The sequence below is a fragment of the Marmota monax genome, unplaced genomic scaffold, assembly GCF_021218885.2.
Source record: "Marmota monax isolate L192 unplaced genomic scaffold, Marmota_monax_Labrador192_F-V1.1 WCK01_AAM20220418_F8-fsc00230, whole genome shotgun sequence".
Classification (NCBI taxonomy): domain Eukaryota; kingdom Metazoa; phylum Chordata; class Mammalia; order Rodentia; family Sciuridae; genus Marmota; species Marmota monax.
In genome coordinates this window covers 500,359-519,201 of record NW_026693365.1, presented here as the reverse complement: position 1 = coordinate 519,201, position 18,843 = coordinate 500,359, and the positions used below count along the sequence as shown (strand labels likewise).

General features: G+C 50.7%; 1 protein-coding gene across 9 annotated transcripts in view; it reads right to left on the bottom strand.

Annotated features, from left to right (window-relative positions):
• Hdac4 (histone deacetylase 4) overlaps positions 1-18,843 on the bottom strand; it is a 270,631-nt gene that overhangs the window by 226,857 nt on the left and 24,931 nt on the right. For all 9 annotated transcript variants that reach the window (XM_058583297.1, XM_046456906.2, XM_058583294.1 and 6 more), the window contains exon 2: positions 8,015-8,257. Coding sequence is in view for 8 of the 9 variants with exons in the window: in XM_046456906.2 (XP_046312862.1) it covers positions 8,015-8,036 (22 nt within the window). In the remaining variant the exon portion in view is untranslated. The remainder of the gene's footprint in view (positions 1-8,014; positions 8,258-18,843) is intronic.

Below are 18,843 nucleotides of genomic sequence, written 5' to 3'. Positions count from 1 at the left end.
GGAGGTCCCCAACCTCCGCTCTCCCACCATCACAATGACCCCAGGACCACCAACAACTCAGTTCTCAACACAGAGCATCAGGTGCTCCCAAAATAAAGCCCTCTCTCTCTCTCCGAGGCCTAGCACTAAAACTTCCCAATGAAATCCTTCACTCTCCATGTGTCCACTTTCCCCAGCACCTTCTCAAATATTCTAAAAACTCTTTTCTTACCCACAAGTACTTAAGAAGGAAAACTAAGAGCCTCACTCCCCTCCCTGATCCTCAGTGGGACTGAAACAGCAGTGCCAGGGCCCAGAGAGCAACCTGGGCAGAGGCGGCCCCTGCGGGTCTCCAGGCCGCCAGCAGAACAGGTGCCTCTGCGAGCCAGTGATAGGCAGGTCTGCGCTGTGGTCAGCCAGGGGGACTCCGTGTGCAGGAGACAGTGGGTGGCACCGAGAATCCCACACCCTGGGGCCTGATGTCACCCTGTTCTCACAGGAATGGGTCAGGATGACACCCAACAGGGCCGGTGCACGAAGAACAGGCCCCTCGGTCTTCTCTGAACTCCAACAGAAACACACAAGTCCTCCTGGGTCCACAAGCCACCAGGAAACGCAGACGTACACAAGTCCAGTGCCTAGAAAGGGCTTTTTAGGAAAACTCCAAAAAAGAAACCCACTCGGCTCTGAGGCAAAGTGGCCCAGTGGAACCTGAAGCTCTTACGCCAGGGTGTCGCCTGGCTTGAGCACCTGCTGCGACGGTGTGCCCGCTGGTGCCCCCAAGCCTCCTCTGTCAGACCCAGACGCAGGGCGACAGCAGCAAAGAGCAGGGCTGCTGGGTAGTGAGGCAGGTGAGGACCACTCCCGAGCCTTCAGGAGGCACCCCTTACCCGCGAGGACAGAGCCAGAAGGCGCTATCCACAAAGCAGAGAGCCGCCCTCCTGCACTGAGCCTGGCCCTCCAGCCTGCAGCACGGTGAGCAGTGACTGTCCCTGTACACGTCACACCGCTCAGCCCAAAACAACCAGGCCGTAGAAACGGCCTTCTACAACCCAGCCTAAGAGACTGAAGTTTAAAAATAACAACACAACGCAACCTCCCTTGGTGAAGGTCTGAGAATGACAGCTGGACATCTCCAGTGAGACTGAGTCGACTACCCTGGACCTGGTGACAACACTGGTGACCACTACACAATGAACATCCAGACACTGCAACCAACTTTAAGTGGTTCTCACAAATGTTAATTCAAACACAACAAAAATAAAGGTTTTTTCCTGCACTGTTTTAAAAAACATACAGACACCGCTTCTACATAAATTTTACTACCTTTTAAAGCACATAGTAACAGTAAAAGCTAGAAAGTGGCTGGGAGGCTGGGCAGTTTCTCGTGAGCTCCCAAAAGCTACACGCCTGCACCTCGCCGGGGGTCTCCAGTCCGGCGTCAGGAGCCCAGGACTCAGTGACAGCAGGGGGAGAACCCTGGGCAGACAGGAGACAGAGAGGAGCAGGGCAAGGCAGACCAGAGTCCGGTGGAAACAGGACCCCACCAAGAGATGTGGGGGACCCACATTCCCAGCCAGAGCCTGGGAACCAGCAAGCCGCCCAGCCCCCCAGAATAGCAGCCACCTCGGCCTGCAGCAGGACCCGGCCCCGGGGAGGCAAACTCTCTTGCCTGTGTGTGCTGTCTTCCCAGGCGGGCAGGCAGGGGACCGCAGGCCGAGGTTTCCCCTCTCCCAGGGTGCCCTGCCCTCCTTCTCAAGGCCCTGTCCACGGTCACTCTGATTAAGCGGCTAAAAGCAGAAGACACGATGTCAGATGTGATTCCGGGAAATGTACTCACCTCATTTTACTTCTGTCTGGATCACTGTAGTTCTCATAAAGGAACCACCTCTTACACGTCCCCGTAAAGTAGGCAAGAGAGCTATTCACTGAGAGTGGTGACGTCTCCACTGAAGTCCCCACCCACACGGCTCACCAGGCAGCCTGGTCACTGGCTGGGTCCAGCGAACGTTCTGAGGGCTGGTGAAGAGAGCTCAAAGAGGTCCCATGAAGACAACAGGAGACACAGCGCAAGCAGCGCAGAGGCCCAGCGCTCCCGCACAGCATAGCCAGGCTCCTGACACCCAGTGCGGGGCCAGGATCCCTTCCCAGGCCCACCACAGGGACAGAGCCACTTTCCCCACAGCCCTTAGGGACCAGGCTCACTTGCCTCCTAAGCCCACGGCCTCCCGCCTCGCTGAGCTCTAACTCCCCTGGCCAGGCCCCTGGGCAGCACGTCCTGCCTGCTCTTCAGGGTGAGCCGACCCACCCTTTGTGGGGGACATCTCCCTAAACCACACGGCCTTCCTAGGGGGTTCCAGGCCCTGGCCGCCCCTTCATACCACAGACCATCCAAAGGGGGCTGGCTGCCCTTGCTCGCTTGGCCTTTGCATTTCCTACCTGGCCCAGAGTGCCCCAGAGTTCTGTCCACAGAGCAGTGCACGTACCTCAGGGACAAAAGACTGGTTCTGACTCCAGCCAGTCTCCGTGATGCCGTCCAGCCCCAGCCTGGGTGTGTGACAGCAGTGAGTTTGGTGTCCTCACCCACACAGTGGATGTGGACTAGCTTACTTCAGGGCCACCAGCCACAAAGTGAAGCAACCAGAGGGCACTGTCTGAACACACTGCCACCTGTTCTGGTCCCTATAAGCTGCCCTGGAGCAAGCCAGAAGTCCCTGCCGACTTCCCGGTACTGCAAGTTGTACATGAGTATGCTGAACAGAGGCAGCCCCAGCCACAGCAGCTCCCAGCCTTCCTGGCCTGTGTCTGGGGGCGACCACATATCTGCACACCTGTCCACGTACGATCTGCCCCCACCACCAGGCCCGCAATTACGGCCTTTCTGTTGCACCGTCAAGCTGTGCTCAATGGCTTCTAATGATCCTTGCACAGGGTTTTCTGTGTCAAATACATACCAGGAGTTCATTCTTAAACCTCAATATCATTAATCATCCAACATTCAGCATCTCAGAACTCAGAAATTTGCATTTCAACAATGGAGGCTTTGAAAAAAGGACACAAATGCAAATGTTCCACAAACTGTATAAGAATTCTCAGAGAATTGCCAAAACAAACCATCAATGCTCCATTGACAGTGAGTTTTCTGAGCTCTTCATTGCAACTGAGCATTCGTAATTTCTAAAAGACAAAACACAATTTGAGGATAGAAAAAAAAAGAAGTACGTTGAAAAATAAGTCCTTATGTCTACATGATTTTCAGAACAAATCTTGACTGATTAAGATCCCAGATAATGATGGCATGGAGAAGCAGGGTGTGACAAGGAGAGCTGCAGAGGCTGCTACGCGGGTGGCTGGGAGGAGCCAGGAGGCCGGGCTGGGCTGCAGGTGGAATTGTGGAGCACATGGGAACAACGGGGACCTTCCTCCCAGGAAGCAGACCGGAGCCTCCCAGCCGCATCTTCCACCTGGACTCCAGTCGGACTGCCTGAGACGTCTCTGTGCCTTCTCTAAGGCCCCACCTCAGCCTCACTCACCCACTGCCCAGAACCCCATGTTCACCAACTGCTGGGCCTCTCCTCTGCCTTCCCCGACAGTCAGGAAGCAATTCTTCTTAAGACTGTGGCCGGCCCCTTCCCAGCCTTCAGAATGCAGGCCCCGCCCCTTGCTGAAGCCCCCAGGCCCCCACCCAGCTGGCTGTCCTTGCTACCTACTCTCCTGAGGAGCTCGGCCTGGGTCTCTCCAGCCTCCTCCACAGCCACTCTCAGTTCCAGAATTGCCTCTAGAACCTCCCTCAGGGTCCACGACCTGCCTATCACAGCAGCTCAGAACTGACATCAGTGTTAATCCCAGGACTGCGAAATCCATCTTCTCCCCTTAAAAACTGGCACTATTCCTGAAATACTCAACCATGGCAAAAGATGATTTCAGTACTATATAAATATTCCCTTGGGATATAACTTGTGTATTAACATATAGTAATCCTGGTTGAAGTAAGCAGATTCAATCAAGATCAGACAGATGAAGAACAGACTGTGGGGACTGAAGGACCCCAGGCCCTCGCTCAGCCCCACCAAAGGGCAGTGCCTTCTCCTGGGAGACCCAGAGACGGACCTGGACAGCGACTGGCAGAAACCGGAGACCTGGGCTCACTAACCACCACACCGTTGGGGGCAGATTTCAGCAGCCTTTGTGTGAACAGGTGCCTCAAACTGCACAGAATATGGTCCAAACCAAAGCACTGATCTTCACTGCACAAGCTTCCCTCAACGGGTAACTTTGTTTTTAACTGAACACTTTCCATGCTCCCGGCCAAGATGCAGGGAGGGACAGGACCCGGAAGGCCGGAAGGCCTGAAGGCCATGGACCCTGCCTGACCAGCTTCGCAGCAAGGCCTCTCCTGGGTGGGCAGGGTGCACCAGCACTCCGCATGGTCTCCAGCGATTCAGAGTGCTTTTCACCAGACCTCCCGGCAGGGGCGATTCCAGCCACAGGTGAGTGCCCGGGGCCGCTGAGTGGGTGCCAGGCACTAATATCCCAGGCACAGCTTAACCAAGGGGAGAGGAAGAAGGTCAGCTGCTGGCAAGAAACAGAACAGGGAAAGGGGAACACTGCTTGTGCCATGAGCAGGCCACACAGGCACCTGCCCCCACCCTGGGTCACAGTGGGGACGCACTTCCAGGATACACACGGTGCCCTGCAGATCCACCTCAGCCTATCTGGGCGCACTGAGACTGGGAAAGGCCTGTGCACTGGACTAGGCAGGAAGGGCACTTCAGAGCCCCTCTCCAAGAAGAGTTCTCACAAGCGCCATCAACCCAAGCTTTTCCCCAGGCTGCTCACAGCATTAGAAACAGTTATTTAGAGCAATAAATCCCAACAGTTAAGCGGCTTTTACGTCAAAGAGCCAGGGCCTGGCTCTGGCAAAGTTCAGAAAGAACAGCAATAAAATCATAACGCATACCTCGCCCAGCACCAGAGGGAGTTTAAAGGAAAAACAGGGGAAAGAAGACTTACACACATCAAATAAAAAGGCTGCTTTATCACCAGGCAAAGCCAACTGCACTGCCAATGTGAGAGAGCCCACAGCAGCTGCACCTTCCGGGCTGGAGGTGCCCCAGCATGCACCAGGCCCCACAGAAGCAGGGTCACAGACGAGAGCCAGCCAAGAGAGGACTCTGGGGACACAGGGGAAAGAGGATGGGCATGAGGCTGCAACTTAGTGCTGGAGAGACACTGAGGTGGCCACAGGACTTCCTCCCTGGCATGAGGGAAAGAAGGGCCTCCACCTGTGCCTGGGGGTGTCTGGAGACCCCCGCTGCAGACGGCAGAGTGAGGGCGCGGCGATGCTCAGAGGTGGGGCAGGCACCTGGCATGCAGAGGCCCGGTGTGATCCCCAGCAGAAAGAGAGAAAGAGGGAAGGAGGAAGGAGTGGAGAGGAAGATGAAAGAAGGGAAGGAGGAAGGAGAGGAAGAAGGGAAAGACAGGAAATTGAGTGACTGGGTATTATTCCCATTCCTCCCCAAAATCCACTAAAATGACAAAATAAAAATAAAACTGTGTCCACACTTACAGCTTGGCAGGGGATGAGCAGGTACACAAACTGACAGGAAACCTGGGGGACTGCCTGGAAACCCTAAGCCTGGCAGGATCGCTCTGAGGAGCAGACGGTGACCAGTGAGGTGGGCCCAGGCCAGCACTGTGCCAGGGGCAGGACCATACTGCGTGGGCACAGGCTGGGCACCTGAAGGAGTCCGAAGGGCTGGAAAAGCAGCAGTGCCCACTCCAGGCCCAAGCACACCACCACGACAGGCACGCAGCCCTGCCCTCTTTCCACCAAGCCCCGCTCCAAGGGCACAGCAGAGGATCGGCAATAGAGAGTGACACACAGCACCCAGACAGGACAGGCAAGCGGGCACACATCAAGGGTGAAGACCCCCAGAGGAGCAGGACCAGTGCCCGCTGACCAGCTGACAGAGATGGGCCTTAGAGAAGAGACCAGGAACTGTCAAGACAAGGCCACAGAGACGCCCAGAGAAACCAGACAGAAATATGTCATGAAACAAAGTAAACTCCTGGGCAAATAAATACTAAATAAAGAGAAAGACACTGGACTTTGATAAGGGACCTAGTCTATCAGAACAACAGCCATTAATTTTTAAGCACAAAAAAAAAAAAAAACACCAAAACATACAAAGCAAAAAATGGTTAATAACAGAAAGAGACTATTATAAAACTATAATCACAGTAGAAAAATTCACTTTTCCCAGAAATCAAAAGACATTTTAAAAAATATATAAAAGGGAAGGCTATCCAGATCTGTGCAGCACATGGACAGCCGCAGAGGCTCCGCACAGACACTCTACTCCGCCCCAGGAGCTCTCGACACAGTATCAGTGCATACACAGCTCTTCTTCAACAACGAAAACAAGGGCACACTTGTCCTCAGATGTCTGGGTGCAGATACACAGGACCTGACTGCATTGATACCAGGCCATACAGAAATGCGCATCCCCATTTACACAGGAAGTTGAACAAAATAATTTCCCCAGCCATAACAAAAATAAAATACTCAGTCTGCCCAGCACTGCTGTGCTACAAAGTAAGGAAAACACAGCTCTCCTGAAGTGTAATCAGGAAGACGAGCTGAGACAAGCTTCTGGGGCAATCTCAGAGCAAACCTGAGGACATCGTCAACACACATGCCCGCTGACCCAGCAGCTGCTGCTTGGGATCTGTCCCACGGAGACGCTTACAGAAGTGCACAGAATACACGTACAGCAATTGTTGATGCCAACTGGAGGTTGTTATAAATAGTGCTGCGACCACATAAATATCCACTTACAAACTATCAAAAAGAACATTAGATTTATAAACACTGACATCAAAGATGTCATATTAAAATGGAAAAAACACCCACACGGCACCCCACATACAGGATTAAGTTCTATTAAAAATCACATACACATAACACTCACATTTTCACACCGGAAAGAGGCACACCCCACCTTGACAGCTGCCCCTCCAGGAGCCAGAGCAGAGCCACACACCAATGCCCACGGGGTACACCTCAAAGTGTGCACAGAGCTCCAATGTTTCCTGTCATGACCAGAATCCACTCTTCATACCCATCAATACAGGAATACTTCAAATAAAACTTCCCTATCTAAATAAAGACTGGGCACTGCCCTCCAGAGCTAGCAGAAAAGGACAATCATACCCAAGAGGTGCAGGTGACATTCTGTGCAACCCACAGGGAGCAGCCTGGACAAGAGCCTCAGGGCCTCAAGCACTGGTCCTTGCAGCAATCTAACTTCTTGACTAGACGTGGAGAGTTCTAACTCTATGTGCCCTGCTGGTCACATATGATGCCCTGGGCAACTGGAGGGTGGGCAGCTGGCAGTGGTACCTCCAGAGGAGGCCCACACCTTGAGGGGGAAAGGGGAGGGTTCCCAGGCTTACTGCAGTGTAGGAACCGTGACTTCCCAAAGTCCTCAGGAGTGAAGCCCTGTGTCTGTGCCCCCACATGGCCTAGGAGCTGAGGGACAGTGGCATTCAACCACTCCCAGCTCCGTGACCTTGGATAAACCCTTCCTCGTACACCCTGACACAGCGTAGAAGCACCCTGTAGCCAGCCATGGACTCACTCCACATGCAGCTCCTGTGTGTGCACAGAAGAGGCTTCTTTAGACTCCACCCAAGGCCACCAAGGAAGCATCCCCACCACCAAAGCACCCCAACAAGAAACTCTGGAATGAGCAATTAACTAAAAATCACAAGCCAACCTTCAGAAATCACCTTGCTCAAGAGCAGTTCTCCTCTCCAGTACCAAGTCAGCCTGCAAAGCAAGCCAAGACTGCTCCCAAGTCCCCATCAGCCCTGTTTCACTGAGATGAAGAACCACCAATCTACCTGCACATGGGGCTGCAGTGAACTAACAGTGGCCATTATCAGGGAAAACCCAGCCAGCAGGGTACGGTGACAGCCTCGTGCCTCTGTAAAGGAGACTGAGTGCAGGGAATGGAGGAGGCAGCCTTACCTGGATGGCTTTGGGAGCTCATTGCTAGCAGCGTCTGCACCTTTAATGGATTCAAAATGGCTCAAATTTTCCACGTAAACAAGAGCTTCAAAGAGCTCCAAACTTCCACCAACACATACAAGTACAGAAACAGGGAGGGGAGGGTCACAGCCGTGAAAACTCCAAGTCTCGCTGACAGCGTCTCGTAAATCAAGTAATCCAAACAGAGAGCAGAGGTCTTCGCCTGGCTTTCCAAAGATGAACCTGCATGGTTAGAGAGAGATCTGAGTTAGGCACGGGCTTTATCTGAAAAGCAAATACAGACGAGGGGACACTGACTCTGCTTTTCATTCCTGTCTTCACCAGGGTTTGGTAAACAATTCAAGTGGAACCATTTCTAAGAAAACTAACCAGTTGGGATTTTTGTTTGCAAATCACACACGGGCAAAGACGTTGATGCAGAGCGGACCAACAACACACCAGGAGCTCAGCGGCTGCGGCGGGGGGCCATCCCACTCACCGTGACACTCCCAGCAGCGCTGGCCTCTACCCAACAGAGGCCAGGAGCACGCCCTCCAAGCATGACAATAAAAATGCCTCCACGGGGACCCATGTGCCCTGGCGCCAAACCAGGGTTGACCTCTGACCGGAGCCAGGCCAGAAGCTCCCCACACCCACCATCGGGCCTTCAGAAGGAAGCAGCTCACTCTCCTCCAACGCCGTCAATGGATTCAGAACCACATCATCTTGTGCCACAATGTGAAGGGAAACATTTTAAAAGGAAAACCCCTCTCAGAGCTCCCACCAGGTTTCCACCTGAGCGACACCCACCCAGGCCACACCCGCAGGCTGGGGCTCCCAGGGCTGCCGCCACAGGGGTTCATTCAGGTCAGCATCCCCCACTTGGCTTGAGACCTTGAGTCCTGCCCCATGTTCCTGTCCTCACAGCCATCACTTTGTTGGAGTTTCCTCTTCACTCTCTGGTGACAGAACCACCACGGTCCTCCCAGGCGAGGGTAAAGCACCCCTGTGCTGATGGAGGCAGTGCTGGGGGCACGGACACAGGAACCACTGGTCACACGGTTCCTACCCTCCACTGCAACTTCCGTGTTCACGGACAGTGTGCCAAGTGTGGAGGAGGGGCTGCCCCACCCGCTGGAGGGCACTGTTCTCAGACCCGGGCCTCACAAGGCCCACAGATTTACCAGAGTCTCCCCCAAAACCAGACTCCTCCAAAGACCACTCACCACAAAGAAGAGCCCCAGAGGCAAGTTCAAAGGCACCACCTGGGACTCGCTGACTGACCCTGATGGGCATCTGTGCAGCGTCTTCCTTTAAGACAGTGATGAAGTGCTCTGCTTCATTTAGTCAGTCAAGTCCACCCCCTCCCCACAAATGCTCAGAAGTAAAGCACCCAACAACCCGCTGTGTCAGGGACTGCCCCCGCAGGCTGCTGTTTAGGTAGGTTCCAATTTTACACTAACTACAACTCTGTGATTCGTGTCATTATGAGCACTGATTTGAATCTGGTTATTTCCTTAGAAAACACAGTGACATTAATCTTAGGTTCAGAATTTTTAGTCATCTCAGTCTGAAAGAAACTCGTTTTTTTAAAGGGAACATAAATTTGTAATTCTGCAAAGCTTTGTAAATCTCAGAGGACACAGCATACACACACACACACACACACACACACACACACATACATCTTGGCTGGGTATAAAAGTCTAAGATCACCAACATGTCCCCCTCAAGTCCTGCAGACGTCAATCCCCATGCCTGGAGTCGTAGAGAATTCTTAGGTGGCCTGACTGTGGTACCCACCACGGCAAACTTTAGGGAACCAAGTTTTGATGATGTCGTCACTTTCTTCTGCCTGGATTTTGCTAGCATGTCTTTAGTCTTGAAACTCGGAAGATGCATGGGTAAGAGTCTCATTAATTTTGCTCAAAGCATGCCCTTTCAATGCATATGGACCTCTTCCTGCTCAGGAAACTGCTCTTCAATTATATCTTTAATTATTATTTTATTAAACTTGTTCTGGCTCATTCAGGGATTCCGACGCTGTGGGCTGGACCTCCCATGGGACCGGGCTCTCACCACGGCCACATCTGCCGTCTACTCTGCGTTCCCGGGCAGCCTCTCCAGTATGTTCCCATCGTGACGTGGCTCTTCCCCACCACCTCAGCTGAAGTCTTGATGGCTTCTGATATGGAGTTTAACTAAGCCTCAGCTTCGTTCTCCACCACTTCCTTGGTAATCATCCTCTCTCCCACTCAGCCTGTCCCTCCTCCTAACCCCCAGCTCCTATCTCTACAACCATGTCTTCTGGTGGGCTTCTGAAAATGTTTTCCTGATTTAGATTTTTTTTTAGATATTTTTTCAGTTATACATGGACACAATATCTTTATTTTGTTTATTTATTTTTATGTGGTGCTGTGGATCGAACCCAGAGTCTCTCACATGCGAAGTGAGCGCTCTACCACTGAGCCACAACCCCAGCCCCCTTGATTTAGATTTTTAAGTCGCTTTCAGAGACACATTCTTGGACATTCCAGGATATTTCCCTCTGCTCCACCTTCTGGGCCACCTTTTGGACAGTTGGGACTGAGTATCTTCAAAGAACAGCTCTTCGGGACGGAGGGCAGCTCACCCGACCCTGCTTGGCTCCCCTGGCCCTGGCTAACCACCCCTCGGGCCCCTGGCCCCAGCAGGCCCGCAGCTCCCAGCCACGCCTGGCTTTCTTCAGATGGCCACACTGAGAGCGACCTTTCTCTTGTCCCATCTGCAGATCACACAGAACCAGGAGCTTCTGCTACAATGTAACACATGCATTCTGGAAGAACCTCCCACTCAGCAAGACTGCACACTAAGGACACAGGACTGAGGAGAAAAACAGGGCTGTACCAGCACACTATGAAAATCACTAATGACTAATAAAAACACCACCGCAGTTCAAAAAAAGGCAAGTTACATTCTGCAAATGAAAAGTTCTGTAAATGTAGAATTTCACCACTTAAAAAGGTGACAAAGAGGATGAAGGAAGAACGAAAGCTTCTGAGTCACAAAATTAGGGACAACTAAGTTCAACCATAAATACAACAACGTCCAACTGTCCGGCAACCAGCTAGAGGGCAAAGACTGTCAGACTGGATGGAGAAGCAAGGCCTTCCCTGAGCACTGTGGGAGGCCAGGCTGAAAACGGCCTGCAGAGTCGAGTCGCACTTCACAGCGCAGGGCCTCTATCGGGAGCACGACACTCTCAGTGCAGGGCCTCTATCGGGAGCACGACACTCTCAGTGCAGGGCCTCTATCGGGAGCACGACACTCTCAGCTGTGTGCTACTGCAGGAACCCATTTTCCATATTGGCCTGTACCACAGGACATGAAGGAGATCCCAAAGGATTTTCTGCTTAGTGATGTCACAGCCGTCTCAGTCTGTGGAAGTACATTCTATAACACTCAGACCGTGAGACAGAGTCAACTGAAATACATCTCGGCCATTAGGCAATGTTTAAATCAATTTGTGTAAAGGCACAAATAGATTAAAAGTAAAGATGGAAAACCATGCAAACACCACATCAAAAGAAAGCTGTAAAGGTTATGTTAGCATAAGTCAGTCAACGTCACAGGGTGCCCAAGGCTATGCGTGAGGACCAAGGTTGGCTCAGGGTGACGGGCCAGACACCTCCGCACCTACAGACAGGGCTGCAAACGGGAAGCAAAAGCTGATAGCAGCTTATGGAGAAAGGGACACTGCAGCAGTCCCAGGTGGGAACATCAACACTGGCTCACAGTCATCACAGGAGGAAGCAGACACATCACCAGTAGTTACCCCTGATCAAACTTTTACATTTTTAGTACCCAAACAATCAGCTCAAAAGGTAGAGCTTAATGCAGTATTACAAGCTTTTGTGATGTTTAAAGATTCTGTATTTAATTTATTTTCTGATAGTCAGTATATAGTTAATGCTATAGTATCCCTTGAAGATGCTGGTAGGATTTCTCCTTCCTCTACTGTTTTCTCTTTGCTTTCCACTATACAAAGTCTAATCTGGGACAGAAAAGATCCATTCTTTATAGGACATATCAGGGCACATACAGGATTGCCTGGAGCCCTTAGTTTGGGCAATGATTTAGCAGATAAAACTACACATGACATACATATTTTCTCTACACTAGAATAAGCTACAAGTTTTCATAAAAGATTCCATGTTAATGCTAATACTTTACAAAAGCGTTTTAAAATAGCTAAGGAACAAGCCAGACATATAATAAAACAATGTCAAAATTGTGTGACCTTTTTACCACAAGTTAATCTTGGAGTCAATCCTAGAGGACTGATACCTAACCATATTTGGCAGATGGACGTCACACACTTGCCAGAATTTGGAAAATTAAAATATTTACATGTTACAGTTGATACTTCTTCTGGATTTTTGATGGGCTCCCTTCATGCCGGAGAAAAAACTAAAGATGTTATAGCTCATTGCTTACAAAATTTTGCCACTGTGGGCGTTCCTAAACAGTTAAAAACAGATAATGGTCCAGGTTATACTTCTACCTCTTTTAAACAATTTTGCTCATCATTTGGCATTACTCATATAACAGGAATCCCATACAATCCACAGGGACAAGGCATAGTTGAAAGAGCTCATCAAACTATTAAAATATACTTATTAAAGCAAAAAGAGGGAATTGGAAAGGGGTATATATCCCCCAAAGATAAACTTAAAATAACGCTTTTTACTCTAAACTTTTTAAATTTGGATTCATCAGGGCTTAGTGCTGCGGAAAGACATATGTATCCAAAAAATGTACATAAGCCTAAGGTACTTTGGAAGGATATTCTAACAGGACAATGGAAAGGTCCTGACCCAGTGATTGTCTAGAGTCGGGGTTCTGTTTGTGTGTTTCCACAGGGAGAACAGCAACCGATTTGGATTCCAGAGAGACTAACCAAAGCAATTTCTACAGACCAAAAAGAAGATGATTTGACTCAAATCCATAACAGCTGATATCCAGAGCTCCAGCTTGGCTATTCTTACATCTGCGACAGTGATTAACCAGGATGCTTTTTTCAATATCTATTTTATTATTGCGTTTTCCCACATCATAAAGTTCTATTTTATTTTTTGAGCTCATACAAACCTAGGTTAATGTTTTTCTGATCAGTTTTATTTTTTGACTGTGGAGTTTTTAAACATTGCAATGGAGATTTCACCTAGGTAAAGCTACAAGGCCTTTACTATTGTCTTATGTGTTGTACGTTTGTGTGCACTCTTGTGTTTTGTGTTGTATGTCTGTGTGTGCATATGTCCATATTTCATATATGAAGAGCGCTCATGAAAAAATGGATCCGAATTTTTTTTTATTCACGTGATTTAAATGGTTTAATTTAAATTAGGTAAACAGCTATTAAGGATTGTTTTTAAAGGAGGTTAACAGATCTGTTTGTTTACTTTCACCTTTCCTTTTCATTATATTTAATAATTCTTTTCAGGATAATGTCTCTTTAGCATCATTGCCAGAATTCCTATCTTCATCCCAGTGCCGGTGAAGACAAAGATAAAACCAAACTACAGCTTCTATGATAGCTATCACAGTAAACTGTATAAACTGATGCATCAATGAATATAACTCAACAAGTAATGCTCAATCAAGGAATCGACTTACTTTGGGAGGAAAAAGACATATTGATAGATTCCTCCGCTTTGAACTGATTGCAGAACTTGCCTGGACTATGTATCACTTGTATGCATTGTGAACTATCGTTTGGTGCAGCGAATTGTGGTAGTGCTGGCGTATCTTTGCTGATGGTGTCACCAGTGATGCAATTTTTCCAAAGGAGCAGTCAACTGGCTTGGTGTCGTGGCATTTCTGTATCCTCCTCCCTTCTGCTAGTGATGGGTCTAAAATTTGGGGGCCAACAGAGGTGAGGCAAAGAACCTCACCCCCCCACACACTGACACGAAGGCCAAATTTGGGGGCCAACAGAGGTGAGGCAAAGAACCTCACCCCCCCACTGGTGCACAGGCCTATCCACAAGTATGGCTGTATGCTGGACCAGTAGTCAGTGACAGGTATGATCCAATTGCAGTGGTATCAACCTAAGACAAGAGGCTGACGCCTAGAGGTCAGCTCATCCGATGACGGGTAAGAACCATATGTTGAATTGGACAACCTACCAGGCACGGTCCTTAAGCCACATTGCTTGTTGTTTAATTAATCAGAAGGGGGGAGATGCTGAGAGCCATTGCCAAGTACGAATGACGCATGGCAATTTCTTTGTCAGCCTACCCAATGTTGCTTAGAGGAAGGACTCTCCATTGTGGACCCAGGTCATTTGCAGTGACTTTGCATGAAAGGTGACCTTGCTCAAGGACCAGGGCGGATCCGGGTTTAGGGTGGATCGGGGTTTAGGGTGATCCTGGTTTAGGGCGGTTCCAGGTTTAAGGTGATTCCTGCTGGGAATAGCGGGTATCCTGCTGCCTCAGGCGCCTTGAGTTCCCGTTGAGTTCTCACGGGATTCAGAGAGTATTTGGGATTCAGAGAGTATTTGGGATTCAGAGCCCGGTGGAGAGTGTGGATTTTGCCCAGAACGTGTGTGTAGAGTGCCGGTGACAGTTCAGGAATAAAGAATTGATGTTTGAATCTACAAGGCTGTGAGTGGCTCGAGATTTTGTGCCCAGCCAGACTGCGGCAACAGAGTGACCCCAGCACAACACTGGAGCACCTCCAGGTCACAGACACGCCACGCCCTCCTCCCCACAGGCACCTCCAGGCCACAGACACGCCTTCCCCCCCACAGACACGCCCTCCCCCCCCACAGGCACCTCCAGGCCACAGACACGCCCTCCCCCCCCCACAGGCACCTCCAGGCCTCCTAATAGCCCTCAATGTCTTTAACTAAACTGGCATCAAGTCAGAAAACAACAACAGAAAAAATACCTGAAAACCCCAAATATTTGCAAACTAGATAAATATACTTCACAAGTTAGGGAAAAAAATTAAAAATACTGGAAACTGTTTTGAAATGAAAAGGCAACGTGTCAAAATGTGCAGTGCTTGAAATACAGTCCTAGTGTTCAATGCCTGCTCTAGAAAACCTTAATTCAGGGGCCTTAGGCTTCACTTTAAGAATTAGAAAAACTCAAATTAAATCCAAAATAAGCAATAAAAGAGATAAGAGCAAAGAGCAGATATCAATGCAAAGGAAAACCGATAAAACTAACAGAATTCCTTGAAGCAAAAAACTGATGAGGCTCTGGCCAGACTGACCGTGAACAATGAGTGAAGACACAAATGAACACCATCGAGGACCAGAGGGGACCCACTGCGGTGGCAGGACATGCAGAAACCATGAGAACCTTCCCACCAAGGAACGGGACCCTTGACCAAACTGCCAGGAACTGTGAAAGACCCGGAACCCCTGCACCACGCGAGGGTCCGCTCCCCGGGGGCCTGCCAGCCACTCTCACCCCCTGCCCCCTGCTCTCCTGCACTGGCCTGCCAGAGCTGGCCTTCCCAGAGGCAGCAGTGCAGGTGAGCAGGGGCTGGGCCGTCTGTCCAGCACCATTGCTCCTCTGTGGCTTGTGCTTCTGGCCTCCAGAGCTCCATTAGGTGAGCTCCTTGTGTTTTCCTGACAAGCCTCTAACCCCACTTTTTGGTGTTCTTGTGGTTTTCTGTTCTGCTTTTAGCATTTACTTACTTTCTCCATTTGAATGAAACCTCAGACTCCAATCTGACTCGCGAGGCTTCTGTCCCTGTCCCCCTTTCCTTTTCTCTCCTTGTTCTTAACTTTCTACGATAACAAGAGCCTAAGACCTTTAACGGACTCACTCCCTCCCTCAAAGCCAGTCAGCACGCGGGAGCTTCCAGGGCTCCACCCTGCACACAGGGACACCTCTGAGGCCACTGCGGTGTTCGCCCAGCTCTGGGGCCCAGCCTGCACCCTCTGCCAGCCTCACCCAGCAGGTGACCTGCTGTCCATCTACTGCAGGGGGATGTGCCCTGGGAACAGCCACCGACTGCCTAGCATCTGTGTTCCACCACAGGTTCCCCCACAACCTGGTTGGTTTTAACTGCCTATTTTGGGGGTAGGAAATATAAATTTAAGTGAAAAAAATGTGTTTATAAAGGTATTTTTAACTTTAGTATTTTACAGAATTTAAATGTATTTTTCTCATTTAAAAAAGACAGCCTTCGGTTCACGAAACCCTGACACATCCTCAAAGCCAAGCCAACTGGGCCCGCTGCTGCCTCCCCACGTCCAACCCGGCTGCTGCTGTGTCCACGCCCCTCTCACCAACACGGTGATGTACAGCGGACTGCAGGACGTGAGGACGGCTCACCCTGCCCCCGTGACCCTGGGAGTCGCTCACGCACTGCCAGCTAATGAGAAACCGCTCTGTGTGCTCTAGTGAGGATCGGGCCTGTGACAGGAGGAGGGCACCGAGGCTCTGGGCCAAGGGAAGAGGAAGCTTCCTCACACTGCAGTCTGGGCTGGGGACTAGACAGGCCAAGATGACAGCACCAGGCATGGCCAGCAGACAGGAGCGCTGGCTGCTGGGGTGCTGGGCAGACAGAGCTGTCCACTCGGTGGCACACCCACCCGCTGAGCTCCTTCTCGGCCAGAAACGCTCCCTCCCTGGGGCCACTGATGAGGGCTCTCTCGAAGTCAAGCCATGCCAGAGCCCATGGCCTTATGAGAACATCTGACACTCAGAGGCTAAGGAGCCGCTCTGGACACCTAGAGCAGACCCTCCATGCCCTCAATCTGAGAGCCCTTCTTCTCAGGAGCAGGAAACCAGAACACAGAGGCTCGGCCACAGGGGCTAAGGACTGAGCTCCAAAGCTCAGGCCTGCTGACCCAGGGGCAGCAGTCAGCCTTCCTGACTCACCCACCAACAAAAAAGCCCTCAGCTGGGCGAGCTCCAGCTCAGGAGGGCTTCTGTAACTCAGATTTACAAGCACCTTTAGGACAACAGACATGGCTCACCCGCTAACCGAGCAGCTTCTGACACGGGGCACAAACCACACAAAGACACTTCTCTCATTATTTTTATTTCTGCTCCATATAGAAAAATGACACCAAAGTGTCACTATGGCTTGAGTATGTGCTGATATTTCCTTCACCAACACTGTGGATCCAGGGTTAACTGTGGTTCTCCCTCCTGCAACTTGGAAAGTTTGAAATTTTAGTTGACTTACTTTCACGATATAAGCCATAACCCTTCCTGAGAGCAGAAATCTTCTACAGGCTATAAATCCTAAAGAGGATTTCTCAAAAGTCACACTGAGTGACCCCAAATAAACATGGCGAAGCAGCGAGGGCACCTCCTTCTCTCACCTGCCCCCCCACTGTCCCTCCAAAGACAACAGCTCCAGGAGAAGCTATCCCCATGCAGCCAGCGGCCAGATGGCAGAGGCACAGCCACCGCTGAAGACAGGAGAGTCCGGAGTCACCAGGGCAGAGGAATCCAAGCTGTTCCTCGGTAGAAGGCAGCAAGCACACATCCCAAGCCTACCGGCATGCCCTCCAACTGTCCTGAGGCCCTGGCCAGGGCCCTAAAGCCAGGCAAGGAAGGAAGGAGGGACCAGGCAGGAGGTGTCACCACACACAGCTCGGATTCCTACGAGGACCCAACAGGATCACTGGGTCTACGTACCAAGACCTACTGGGTTTCCATAAACCAGCAAAAAGGAGCAGGAGGCTTTCGGAAAGAAGATACCATTTATAACTTCATCTGATATCAGTGAAGAGCAAGACTGAAACTATTTAAAGATGAGCTTTTTATTTAAAGACGATTTAAAGTCGAGCTTTGTACAGAAAACTATAGAACATCTTAAGTGAAATCAACATCTAAGTAAACGGAAAAACCAACTAGGTGCACTGGACTGGGAGACCCAGTGTTCCTCAAATTACCTGGTGGTCAGCACATTTCCAATCAAAATCCCAACAGAACTGTTTTAATTGACAAGTTAATTTAAATTTTACGTGGAAACACAAAGGACCTGGGGGATTTACCAAATATAATGATTTATTATCAACCTGTCAGTAAATGTGAGCAGACACACCAAGGAACACAATATCCTAGGATGGGCCAACCCAGTGACAGCAAAGGCTCCCCCCAAGCCCACGGGCACAGCCTTCCAGTTTCCACACAGCCCACCTGGTGCAGGGCAGGTCCTGAGGCCACGCCTCCAAGGAGGGAAAGGAACGGCATGGGAAGACCGTCCCCTCCAGGCTCTGGGAGAAGAGGGCCCAGGCAGCACCCAGCAGGAGCCCGGTTCTGCCACAGATACACCAGCCAAGGGCATAAGTCAGTCTTAGGAATCATTAAGAAAAAGGCAGACAACCCAACTGGTCTTAAAAATGGGCCACAGATACAAACGGGCGCTTGACAAAAGAGGGCTCCAAGTTTTCAGTCACCACGAAAACACGTGCTCTTCATCTGTGATCACAGAAATACCAATCAGAACCACAGTGGGACAGGAAATACCCACCAAAACCAGCCAGAACTCACAGGCAGAGGAAGTGGACCGCGGCTGTCAGCTGACCTGAGTATGAAGAACGGGACCTGTGGAAGGCCCGGAGATGGCACTGCCTGCTGAGGACCAGGGGCTGAGTCCACACAGGGTGTGCAGGCACCCACCAAGGACACCGACCGACAGCCACGGAGGAGCCGCCCAGACCTCCTCAACTGCCACTGGGCAGACGCAGGCAGTGCAATGCTGCATTGTACCGAAACACAAACTCTCACACAGGTGAAACCCCCAGGTGGCAGTTGTGACTGGCACCCCGGGCCAGGTGGGGCCTGGGAGGAAGAACAGGGGAGCACCGGGAA